This window comes from Narcine bancroftii, chromosome 8 (assembly GCF_036971445.1).
Source record: "Narcine bancroftii isolate sNarBan1 chromosome 8, sNarBan1.hap1, whole genome shotgun sequence".
NCBI classification, from domain to species: Eukaryota; Metazoa; Chordata; class Chondrichthyes; order Torpediniformes; family Narcinidae; genus Narcine; species Narcine bancroftii.
In genome coordinates this window covers 29,597,658-29,610,460 of record NC_091476.1, presented here as the reverse complement: position 1 = coordinate 29,610,460, position 12,803 = coordinate 29,597,658, and the positions used below count along the sequence as shown (strand labels likewise).

The window sequence follows — 12,803 nt, the reverse complement described above, 5'->3', positions numbered from 1 at the left end:
ATTCTGTCGGTCTGTCCACGCATTTGAATCTTAACTCTGTAATCAAACTCTTGTCTTATCAATCACACACCCATTCCCGTCATTGTTACCTTCCTGCTCACAAATTGGGAGGAAAAGACTTTGAACGATGAGCTACTGCCAGCTGCAGCTGTGTGTCGTATTTGGAGATGCTGAGGAGCTTAATGACTGTCAGAAGCCCACACGTTGCCTTTGTGCCCCAATTACCTTTTAGCAATCACTGATCAACACCATCACAAATGTAAACTAAAGCAGCGCGGTCAAAGCTGTCGTAATGGCAGTGCTGCTGCTGGTGCAGTCCCTGGACAGCAGAGAGTAGAGACTCAGCATTACTCTAAAGGTTTCAACCCACCCTGGTCCTAATGCCAGCGACTATGTACAGGGTTTAAACGGTTTGTAAGTAAATTTAAATAATACTGCATGGTCTGTGCCCAAGATGGTAGTGCGTGTACTTGGCAGTGGCCATGAGGGGTTGCACACTCCAGGGAGCCCAGAAACGGGGAGAACATACTCTATTGAGAAGGAGAAGCATGTGAGATGACCACACAGGATGATGGCACTACCAGTGAAAGGCTCATCGGCTGAAGGACCCAGTAGGGAAGGTGACCACAGCAGCAGGCCAGCAAGGGGCTCAGCGGCTAACCAGTGAAAGGCTCATCGGCTGAAGGACCCAGTAGGGAAGGTGACCACAGCAGCAGGCCATCAAGGGGCTCAGCGGCTGAATACCCACTTAGGTTGAGGGCAATTTACCTTCCTGGAAATTGAAGGGGCTGCGGGCTGCTGAAGAATGGTTTCGAGAGGGTGCAGAGGGCAAGAAGGGTTCCCAAAGGGCCTCAGACGCTGAAGGGTTCATGTTTGTGTCGGAGATTTGGATCTGGAGCTTGGGTTGCCGATGATTAGAGCAGGTCTCTGTGCAGCTTCAGAGGCTGCGGGAGTGCTAGAGCTGAATCTATGAACACTCAGTGATTCTGAAGGGACTCTCTTCTACTTCTCTTTCTCCTATTAGCGGTGCCGGGCAATGCCCCTTGTGACTTTTCATTTGCCATACATCAGCTAAATGTTAAAGCATATCATGTATGTTACATTTTTAATATACTATCATGTGAGAACAAAAGGAAACTTTTGCCTTGAATTGGATCCTACTTTTTAAATTTGATATAGTTGGCCATTTTGAACTTCTCCTTAGTATCAGGACTTTAATTAAATATGAATATATTTTCCCCTTTTCCCTTCTTTCCCTTCAGCAGATAATGAGTTGTAACTGTATCCAATATTCACTATACCTAGAAATTTAAAATACCCTGCAAATGGTACGTATGCTTTTTTTGATAGACTCATGACCTTCAGAACACTTCACAATGCTGGACAGAGATAATGAGCAGTCTTGACTGGAACTATTCCACAATGCAATCTGATTCATACATGTGGGACACTTGAAATTAGCTTGCAATACTTAACAAAAATTAAGAAATAGATAAATTTGCATGACAAAATATGTGTACTTTGATGCATCTTTTTGTTTACATTTTTTTGAATAAATCCCTTCATCCTGAATGAATAGAATTGCAAATTTATTTGGCACTTTTTTCCTGATAGTTACCTCTGTCCATTCATTATTTTGTGAATCATATGATTCTACAGTGTTTAGATAAGTCTGTCCATCATATCCTCCCACAGCATAAAGCTTGTCCCCAAGAAGACACACTCCAACAGCATCTCTTGGAACACTTAAAGGTGCCACAGTCGTCCAGGTGTCTGTTTTGGGATCATACCTACAAATTCAAAAATGAGAATGATTTTCAGAACAAATTGCAGCGATTGCAAGACTGAAAGGTTTATAACTTCAGCAATTTGATCAATTTGAAAAACTTTACACATTCATCGTTATTGCTCGACCATGAATATACAGGTTTGATTTATAATCAAGTTTTAAATAGTGAAAATAATCTGATCGCATGAGAATGGAAAACAAATTTCCATTTACTGTGAATTAAATGATGATTGGGAAAGTGTCTTGTAAAAGGAATTGGAGTCAGGATAAGTTATGGTGCAACCGAGAAAATTACATTTCACAAACTTGGATAATGAGGCTTCAAATATCAGAAGATTGTAATTGCCAAATTGAACATGCTGAACAAACATGTTTATTTTTTTTGACCCATACACTTACTGAATAAAATTCAACATTAGTAATAGAACATTGGTTTGAATTGCCCTGCTTAACTCTGATCCTAAACTGCCCTAGGACCACCAAGAGATCAGTCTGCACTGCAGAAATACCACTTTCTCTTTCTTGCACTAACTGCACTTGTAAATATTTATCTATAATGTCTTTTGTTCTGTCTTGCATTTTCAGTCATTTCAATTTTTACTATTGTAATTGATGTTTCTCACATACACGGAACACAGAACACTACAGCACACCATAGGCCTTTCAGCCCCTGATTATGCCGAATCATATATTCATTTTTAAAAAGTACTAAAACCTTCCTATCTCATAACCCTTTATTTTTCTTCCATCCATGTGCCTGTCTCTTCAATGGCCCTAATGTTTCAGCCTCCACCAACATCCCTGTTTGCCGGCAGCAGGTAAGAATTTTGCTGCCTCTGTGCACTGTACTTCAGATATGATAATCTCATGTTGAACATGCATCTGCACCTTTGGGAAGGATGGAACATAAAGCTAGAGATAAAAAAAGGCAAACAACCATTCTTACCGTTCCACACAATCTGACAATCGTGAGCAGTTATTGGAAGCAGGGGCATCATGTCCTCCCACAGTATAAAGGAAGCCATTGCACGTGGCCACTCCCACCCCTCCTCTTCGCTTGGACATGGGTGCACACATGCTCCATTTATTGGTATGAGGATCAAAACACTCCATTGATCGTAGACAAGAGCTGCCATCTCGCCCACCTACTGCATACAATCTGAAACACAGAACATTCACTTTTAATAGCACATAACCAAGAATGACTGGTGTTTTCATTGAGTCTTTTGTATATATGGACATCACGAACAAATTTACAGCCTGCTGAAATTCACAATTGTCACACAGAAAGCGTGACAACCAATTTATACACAATCAGCTCCCAGAAACCACGTGAGGATTGAGTGAAGCAAGGCAAGGAATTAAAATGATGGGTTACTGATCAATCAGGATCATCCTTACAGTCTAAATAGGGATGTCCAACACAAAATCTGCAGATGCACTGATTTTGAGCAAACAAAGGGAAGTTTGATGCACTCAGCAGGTTTTGCAACATCCATGGAGAGAAAAGCTGTCAAACTTTTGGATCAGAACGAGTCTTGACAAAGGGTCTCATTCCAAAATGTTGACTGACCATTCCTATTCATGGATGCTGCCTGACACGGTGTATCTCTCTAGCCCTTTTTTCACTGGCATCCCAGTTAATTGGCCGTTCAGTATCCTAGTAAAAGAAGCCATTTTTACTATTCTCACTGGACCACTTTTAACTGGGACATGCTTTCACATGCTTTCACGTGGACCACAAGTCATCCCCAGGGATTGAAGAGTCTGCCTTCAACATTTTTTGTCCCAGGATGAAACTTGTCCTTTTTTCATTGATTTAATCAGTAAGCAGGCATCAGTTGACACCAGGGATGTGAGTAGGGAGTCAAACCCCAGTGTGATTTTGCATGATTTAATGTTGGCATGCCATTTGATTCGCTTTCCCGCTGGACCCTTAACCAGTAATCCTTGCCGACAATTCTTGGGACAAGGTGCCAGTGAAAAAGAGGCTTCTGACTTCTTTTGTCCACTCAAGGTAATCACCCAGTTTCCCAGTTTACGTACACACCTTAAACCTGGGAAGATAGGAATTGTTGCCTATGCAGCTTCTCATTTAATTTAATGAATTAAGTTGACTTGCTTTACACCATTAATCTGTTAATAGTGTTTGGTGTGTCAGCATCAACATCCTTCTTAGTCTTTTCTTACTTCTAGCAAACTAAAATCTATTGATTAAAGATTTAAATAACAATTTATCTGATATTAACTGCAGCAAATGCAGTAAACAATTGAAAAAATCAGATCACTGCTTAACTTGGAAAGTTGTTTTTACATTCCCAAAGATTAGTGGCTGGTTCACAAAGAGAATAATGTGATGTTGTCAATAGTTTAGTGAGAATGAATGGATTAGATGAGGTTTGCATGTGCTCTGTTCTGATGTCAGTAGAATAGTCAACAACGATACTTAAAATTGAAAATGGGAATTTACTGCCCACGTTATTAAACAAAACTGGAATATCAGGCAGCTGTCAAAATCCTTGGAACTAAACCCAAGAATATCAGAGTCTGAGGAGAGGATGGAAGGAATTATGGCAGGGTGCTGAATTGAGTGCAAATAGAATCTGATTCACACAACAGAAAACTAAAATTGAAATTCTGATTTGTTCATATTGCCTGCTACTTTATGAAAAAGAAGATGGAAACAATTAAATAAAATTTGCAAACATTTTCACTAATTGGATTGGACAGTACAAGTCAAGTATGATATTAAAATGATCCAAGTTAATACAAATTTTTATGCCTCACAATACTATAGGGAGTTGGTTTCTAATTAGCAGTGATTAAATTCCAATTGATATTTTTAGATTGTTAAGTGCTGTTCAGTTCTGTTCACTCCCCAAGGAACAATGGACAAATTAAAGGTCAGTCTTTGTGAAGTATTAAGCTTGTTTATTCCACTTAATGTGATTGATCCTGATGGAGTTAGGAGAGAATGGTGAAGTGAATGGCGATGCAAATTGCTATTGATTCTTCCCCTGAATATCTAGAGTCCTACAGCATTAACATTGTTTTTCAGGCATTTACAGCATGTGTTATCCTGCCTACCTACATTCATTATTCAGAATAAATTCATAAGACTTTTATCAAGTTACATTTTTGCTATAGTATGCATTGAAAGTCATGGAATCACAGGGGAGAATGTGTAAACTCAATGAATATTGTATCTCAGGACAAGATCAAGGCATTTTGCTTGTTATGTCTCAATAAACCGGGTGGCCCAGTTAGCGTAGCAGTTAGCGCTATGCCTGTTACTGCGCCAGCAATCAGAACTGGGGTTCGAATCCCACACGGTCTGGGAGGAGTTTGTATGTTCTCCATATGTCTGCGTAGGTGTTCCCCGGGTGCTCTGGTCTCCTCCCACCTTTCAAAACATACTGGTCAATTAGGTGTAATTGGGTGGCATGGGTTCATGAGCTGAAAGGGCCTGTAATGTGCTGTATCTCTAAATTTAAAATGTAAACAATTAAATTGATAAGAATAACAAAATTAAATTCTCCCTGTTGGGCCTATTTAATTGTTGTTCAATCATTTCCAGGCTCACGTGATCATTGTTTATACAACATGGAAAAGTGACCTTTGGCATTGAGTTCATTCCAACCATCAAGCACCCATATTACACTTTGTCACAACTAATCCCAGTTTGCTTTCTCATATTCCCATCATCTCGTTCCTCAGCCTCAGATCTACCACTTACCTGCACAAGTGGCAATTTACAGTCACCAACCCACACAACTTTCAGATGTGGAAGAAAATTGGAGTACCTAGGTGAGAAAGGAAACCAGCAACCTATGTGCAAACTTTGGAGTCAGGTTCTGAAGTCAGGATGGAAACCGAGACTCTGTCACTGTGAGGCAGCAGGTCCACCATTGATTTTTTTAATTGTATCTCAAAATTATCAACTCATTGCTTTCAATACAGGCACTCCCCGACTTACGACTATAATTGGGAATGAAGGATCAGTTGTATCTCGAAATGGGCGTAAGTTGGAATTTTGCCTGTGTGCGTGAAGCACTGAAGTCTTAAAGCAAACTTTTTAATCAAATGTTGTATTTGACAAACTATAACAGGGATACAGGACATGTAAGAGCCAAAATGTGTGTCCTTACTTTGTTAGTCTGCGTCCCAGGGTCCAGAGGCTGAACGTGGCCATTTTGATTCCTGGGCGCGTGCACAGTGGGTTCTCATAATTGGAGTTTGGTTGGTGCCCTGATGATATTGAATTCACATCCTTAACTCTCGCATATGCACCAACCAAACTCCAATATGCGAGCCCATCTCGCCTGACCCAACCGAAGACTCGTGAATGCACACAGGAATCGAAATGGCCACGGCCAGCCTATGGACCACGGGATGCTGACTAACAAAGTAAGAACTCACATTTTGATCATACATGCCCTCTATCCTTGTTATAGTTTGTCAGATACAACATAAACCGCATAAATTTTATATTTTTTCTTATATATCTATTAAAAATTAGGTCATATGTGCGGATGGATGTAAATCGCATTGGTCGCAAGTCAGACTGTAAATTGGTGAGAATAATAGAATTAAATTCTCCTCAGGAAACGTTGCTTGTAGGATTTTACACAAAAAATTAATGTATGGCCTTAGTCATTAGCGTGATCCTGCTAAACAACAAGTGACTGTGTGAAGAGGAGTAGTTCCAATGTTGATAAAGTGTTCCGACCTGAAATGTTGTCAATTGTTTTCCTCCGACAGTTGCTGCCTGACCTGGCAGATTGTTTACTGCTTCAGAATTCAATATCTACAGTCTCCTGGGTGTCTGCATTAAACAAACGCTCTTTGCATGTGATGGGCTGCTTGCAATAAGATTCTCAGCTGCTATCCAATGAATATTCAGCATATCAAGTATCAATTTAAGACTTGGGTAGATAGATGTCAAAAAATTATTAATTTGAGGGGACAATTAATGACAGCACCAACAACAACCTGGAAGAATTTCTGGCCATTAGTATTGATTAACTCTTTTGCCTTTCCAACAATTTTCGCTGGCTGCCTCAGAAAGGTCCTCATCTAATTATTTTCCCCACTGCTTCAAAGGTAATCTTTCGAAGCCTTATTAAAAAATATTTAAACATGACTCCTCTCTTATGTTTCCTACTTAGCTCTAAAGTATTTTCATGGCTCAGACCAATAGTACCCTAATCTTTTGAAACATATGTATACTGTATATAGATGTACTTTTTTCAGGTGCAATTGCTGTTGTGTACATCTAATATAACTGCATTTTTTTTAAAAGAAATCAAAAATGATTATTGATTTTGGAATTCATGCATGAACCCTTATTTGAATTATAATGCCCTTTGTATCTAATTTATTTCATACAGTACCTTATTACAAAATTATAGATGTTTATAATTAGTGAACTGATGCAAATATTTAATAGCCTACTTGCATCCACTTACTTGTTGTTCAATGCTGCAACTCCAACAGTGCTTCTTGGAGTTGACATGCTGGCAACATGGTTCCATTGACGGGCTTGTGGATCCCATCTCTCTACTGTATTAAGGTAGCTCCACCCATCATGTCCACCAACTGCATACATTGGTCCTTCAAGTACTGCTACTCCTGAAATAAAAAATAAATGTCCATTCAGAGATAGAAGATCAGATGTATTATATTTAATATGGTGGCATTTTAACAGTGAATAACTTTATCTTAAAAAGCAGTTTTACAGTTTGAAGAAAATGTCTCTATTGACAAAATCTTTATGCAATATGCACAGATACAACTAAATTGAATCAAAATCTTTGGGACAACAGATCATATATTTTCAGTAGTTTCCAAATGTTTAACGAAGGCTATTAGAGGGAACATAGACTTGTATCATAATGATGAGTTTATTGTCATATCCTTAAGTACAATGCACATATATAATTACATTCCTGCTTGTTGCAGCTAACAGGTACTTATTGTTAAAAAAAAACTAATGTACATTAAACTATTCCAGTATGGAAAGAGATAATATATATAAAAGATAGATATATGATAAATATTCTCAGTTAAAGTTAGTGCAAGAAGTAAAAAATATGCTTTATCAGTTAAGCAGATGGGATTTTTTATGGTACAGAGGTATACATGAAAGACGTGGTTCAAACCAAGGAATGAGGCATGTGGAGGAAAGTGAAGCCGAAGTAAAAAGTCAGCCATCATCATACCGGGCAACCACACTGGGAGGATGGGACAAATGTTCTCATCCCTCTTCCACTTTTCATCTTCACATGAATTAGATACGTGCACCTGCTTCTCAGGAACACATCGATATTCCGTTTCTGCCTTAGATTGTTTAGATCAATGATCTAATCACTGATTATCCCCCATGACCTCTCATTATTAATTCTAAAATTAAACATTTCTTCAATCTCCACCATTGGTAGAAATGGATTTGTGGCTTTTCTATTCCTTTGGTATATTGCTTGTTCTGAGAAGCAATTGTAAATTTTGCAACATCAGGCAAGTTTGTACTAATAGGATGACTACCCTGAGTTTATATATAACCTCAGTCTGAGCAGTTTTGTTCCCCTCTCCTACTTCAACAGTGTATTTGGCTTTAAGAAACAAGACCACCAGTGTGTTGTTGAGAACTCTCACGCTATAGGGTAACCATCAACATTTCTGGACTGCCCTTTTTGTGCTGATTTCCATTTCAACTGACCCAAGGATTGACTTTCAAATCAAGAGGTCTGGATCTCAGATTTGCCATCAGCATTATCAGACCCGAATGCTTACACATTGAATCATTCAATGTCTCAATTATTTTGCTATTTATTTTCTGTCCCATCCTTGACACCAGCATGAAATATGAATACTTTTTTGAGTCATTAACTTCCACTGTAAGTGGAGAGTGAATAGATGTGAAATGCGCAATATTTAGATGGATGACTCACAGTAGCTTTACCTAATGCAGCAACTCGAGTTCAATCCTGAGCTAGGTCTTTGTGGACTTTGTATATTCTTGATGGGTCCTCTACCGACATCACCTACGGCTCCTAGAACGCTTCCACCAGCGTTGTCTCCGCTCCATCCTCAACATTCATTGGAGCGCTTTCATCCCTAACGTCGAAGTACTCGAGATGGCAGAGGTCGACAGCATCGAGTCCACGCTGCTGAAGATCCAGCTGCGCTGGGTGGGTCACGTCTCCAGAATGGAGGACCATCGCCTTCCCAAGATCGTGTTATATGGCGAGCTCTCCACTGGCCACCGTGACAGAGGTGCACCAAAGAAAAGGTACAAGGACTGCCTAAAGAAATCTCTTGGTGCCTGCCACATTGACCATCGCCAGTGGGCTGATATCGCCTCAAACCGTGCATCTTGGCGCCTCACAGTTTGGTGGGCAGCAACCTCCTTTGAAGAAGACCGCAGAGCCCACCTCACTGACAAAAGGCAAAGGAGGAAAAACCCAACACCCAACCCCAACCAACCAATTTTCCCCTGCAGCCGCTGCAACTGTGTCTGCCTGTCCCGTATCGGACTTGTCAGCCACAAACGAGCCTGCAGCTGACGTGGACTTTTTACCCCCTCCATAAATCTTCATCCGCGAAGCCAAGCCAAAGATATTCTTGATGTTATCGTGCTGGAGTACCTTTGGGTACTCTGGCTTTCCACTTACACCTCCAAGATATACAGGTCAGTCAGTTAATTTGCTGGAATGTGTCAGGAGTTGATTAGCAAAATTGGTGGTGAATAATATTTCCCTGTGAACCAGCAGAGACACAATGAGCCAATTTGTGTTTTTCTAGCTTGTCAGAAAAATATGTGATCATGGAGTTTTCAAGAATTCTTTACAGCACATTCTTTAGGTATTGCACCCTAGGGGTCACTACAACCAAGATGCAGCAATTATTTTTTTTATATCCAATCCTATATTTACTGCAATGGCTAACGTAATCAGTAATACTTCATGACCTAGGTAGAAGCCTGAGAGTTCATCAGCAGAATCAATCAAGACTTATAATCCATTTAACTGTAATGATGTATGTTACACGTACTGAACTACTTGTACCATTTTCTGGAGGATGACACTTATTTTTTGTTTTCATCATGACATAAAATAATGATGAAAGAGAAATAAATTGGTGTGCATAGATGATTCAGAAAGCATGCCCTTCAGGGTGGTGGAAAGCCAATTGAACATGCATTTTTGTCGACAATTACCTTGACTCAAGAAGGACAAGGTCATTAATCACTCCAAGTCACACTTTACCCTCACTGAAAAAGTCATAATTCCTTTACTGTCTCGTCAGAATTCTGGAACTCCCAAAACTCCCAGCACCTTGGGGCTATTTCCATTATATTTGACAGGAGCTGTTCCAGAAAGTTGCTCCCCACCACCACTTCAATGTACGTTAGCAGTGGCTGGCAAGTCCTGGCCTATCCTTCCACGTGTGCCTTGCATGAATGTAGTGTAATGGATCTGGGTTAATATTAATATTTAGGTTAATGTTAAGCTATATTTCTTATACATATGTCTTCGGTTAGTTGTGGGTTAGTTACAGGGTTATATACACTGGTCACAGTACATTTACAGAGAACTATTGTGCTTAGAGTAGAGAATTCATTCTCAGAGTCGCAGCATCTAGAAAAACAGAGCTAATAGATCTGAAGGGGCCTTAATTATTCAAGAACAAAGAAGTGGTTGCTTTATTAAAAACTGAAGTATATAAGTACTCAATAAGAACTGCTGAAGGAAGCCATCTGTTTTTAAACCAAACCCCAAGCCTCTTGAACAGAAATGAGGTCAGAGGTTATTTATGGAGTGGTTTTGAAAAAAGACAGAAGTTTGGTAGAAATAAAACTAATAGTCATGTGGTGTGCAAGATTGGGACTGCCCTCATTGATGATGTCACATGATTTGGAGAAATATATAATTGCATTCAGACATTTTTGGATCAGTTTACAGAAGTCAAAACCCTGTGTGACACGCACAGGAACTGGAACCTTATGGAAGACATAGTTGAATTACAGTAACCAGAACAGGTGCTGTTATGTTTTATGCTCCATCATTGTAATTTAACTATGTCTTCCACAAGGTTCTAGTTCCTGTGCGTGTCACACAGGGTTTTGACTTCTGTAAACTGATCCAAAAATGTCTGAATGCAATTATATATTTCTCCAAATCATGTGACATCATCAATGAGGGCAGTCCCAATCTTGCACACCACATGACTATTAGTTTTATTTCTACCAAACTACTGTCTTTTTTCAAAACCACTCCATAAATAACCTCTGACCTCATTTCTGTTCAAGAGGCTTGGGGTTTGGTTTAAAAACAGATGGCTTCCTTCAGCAGTTCTTATTGAGTACTTATGTACTTCAGTTTTTAATAAAGCAAACACTTCTTTGTTCTTGAATAATTAAGTCAGGTCATCAAACCATAAAAAAATGGGGGTCAGCATACAGAAATGTTGGCAAACTTTTATAGATGTGTAATGTAAAGTGTGGTGACTGGCTGTATCATGGGGGCATCAATACTTCTGCAAATGGTAGTACATCACAGGCATAACTCTCCCCATCACTGAGAAAATCAACATGGAACACAGCTGTCGTAGAGCAGCAGCAATCATCAATAGAGAGGGCAGCAACCTCCTTTGAAGAAGACCGCAGAGCCCACCTCACTGTCAAAAGACAAAGGAGGAAAAACCCAACACCCAACCCCAACCAACCAATTTTCCCATGCAGCCACTGCAACCGTGTCTGCCTGTCCCGCATCGGACTTGTCAGCCACAAACGAGCCTGCAGCTGACGTGGACATTTACCCCTCCATAAATCTTCGTCCGCGAAGCCAAGCCAAAGAAAGAAGAAGAGAGGAGAAATGACTCCCCCTGCTCTCCACTCAGTCCCTGGCATTCACCCAATGTAGGGTCCAGATTCTTGGAACCAGAGATCCACAGATCTTATCAGATCTGATCTGATCTAGAAATCTAGCACCACATGGAGGGCACAGTTCTGCCACACATTTCTGATGAAGATCAACTTATTTTGGTGTCTGTTATTTTTTCCTCCCACATATATTGAACATTCTTTTTTCTCTGATCCAAGGCATGGAAGAGGTAAGATCCTCAAGAAATATGTTGAAGGAGCAGGGAGCAAGAAATTGAGCATTAGCAACTAGTGCAATTGGGCAGAGGTGAGTAGAGCATCAGCATCTTAAAACATGAATAAAATATCACCCACTTCAAATAAGACATGCTTCTCATGAGAAGTAGTATGATTTGTAAGTCTTGACTTCCCTCATAATAGTGGTGCACGGCTTCTTTATTCCAGTTACAATAGCACTGGACACTTGCAGTGCATTGTCTAGATTTTCTACCTTCATAGATGAGACTTGACAGGAGAGATAATTGTTAACAATTATCATCTCATGCTTGCAATAACTAATTTATCTTGTTTGAATAATCATCAATATTAATGTAACACCAGCAGAAGAGTCAAGGTCATTGACTATTCAATGTCTGGATAAGGTATCACCATGGCAATACTTACTAATGCTTCATTGCCAGTGCAGTGAGTGAAACAGCACTTTGTAGCAGACAGCTACTTACTGCTTCACAAGTGTAGCTGAAAAAAATGATTACTCAAACTTGTCATTGACAATGTTAGCAATATTCTAAAAGAGAAATCCATATAATTAAAACTAATTATATGATATTGTTAGACAAAAAAAAATTGACTGCAGTGTATCCCCTGTGATTCAGTGCTGATACAGATCAATCTATTCGAACCATCAGTCATGCAAAGTTTTTTTTTTAACATCAATGGTGACAAATTATTGATCACTCATGAAAGGCTATATTATTCATATGTGTAAAAGCAGACTTCCCAGAAGCAGCGAGAATGCTGAATGACCAAATGTACTGTTCACACTAACCATGAATCCTTATCCTCAATATGTATTGTTTGCAGTACTGGTGAATTCCTATGTTGCACCAGCTTTTCATTCCACTTATATAG

The 12,803-nt window shown here is 39.6% G+C and overlaps 1 protein-coding gene across 1 annotated transcript in view; it reads right to left on the bottom strand.

The window, feature by feature from the left end:
* LOC138740568 (kelch-like protein 4) overlaps positions 1 to 12,803 on the bottom strand; it is a 110,348-nt gene that overhangs the window by 7,020 nt on the left and 90,525 nt on the right. The window contains exons 8-10 of the mRNA XM_069893418.1: positions 7,258 to 7,420; positions 2,736 to 2,948; positions 1,619 to 1,790 (exon numbers count right to left, since the gene is read on the bottom strand). Of these exons, the coding sequence (XP_069749519.1) occupies positions 1,619 to 1,790; positions 2,736 to 2,948; positions 7,258 to 7,420 (548 nt within the window). The remainder of the gene's footprint in view (positions 1 to 1,618; positions 1,791 to 2,735; positions 2,949 to 7,257; positions 7,421 to 12,803) is intronic.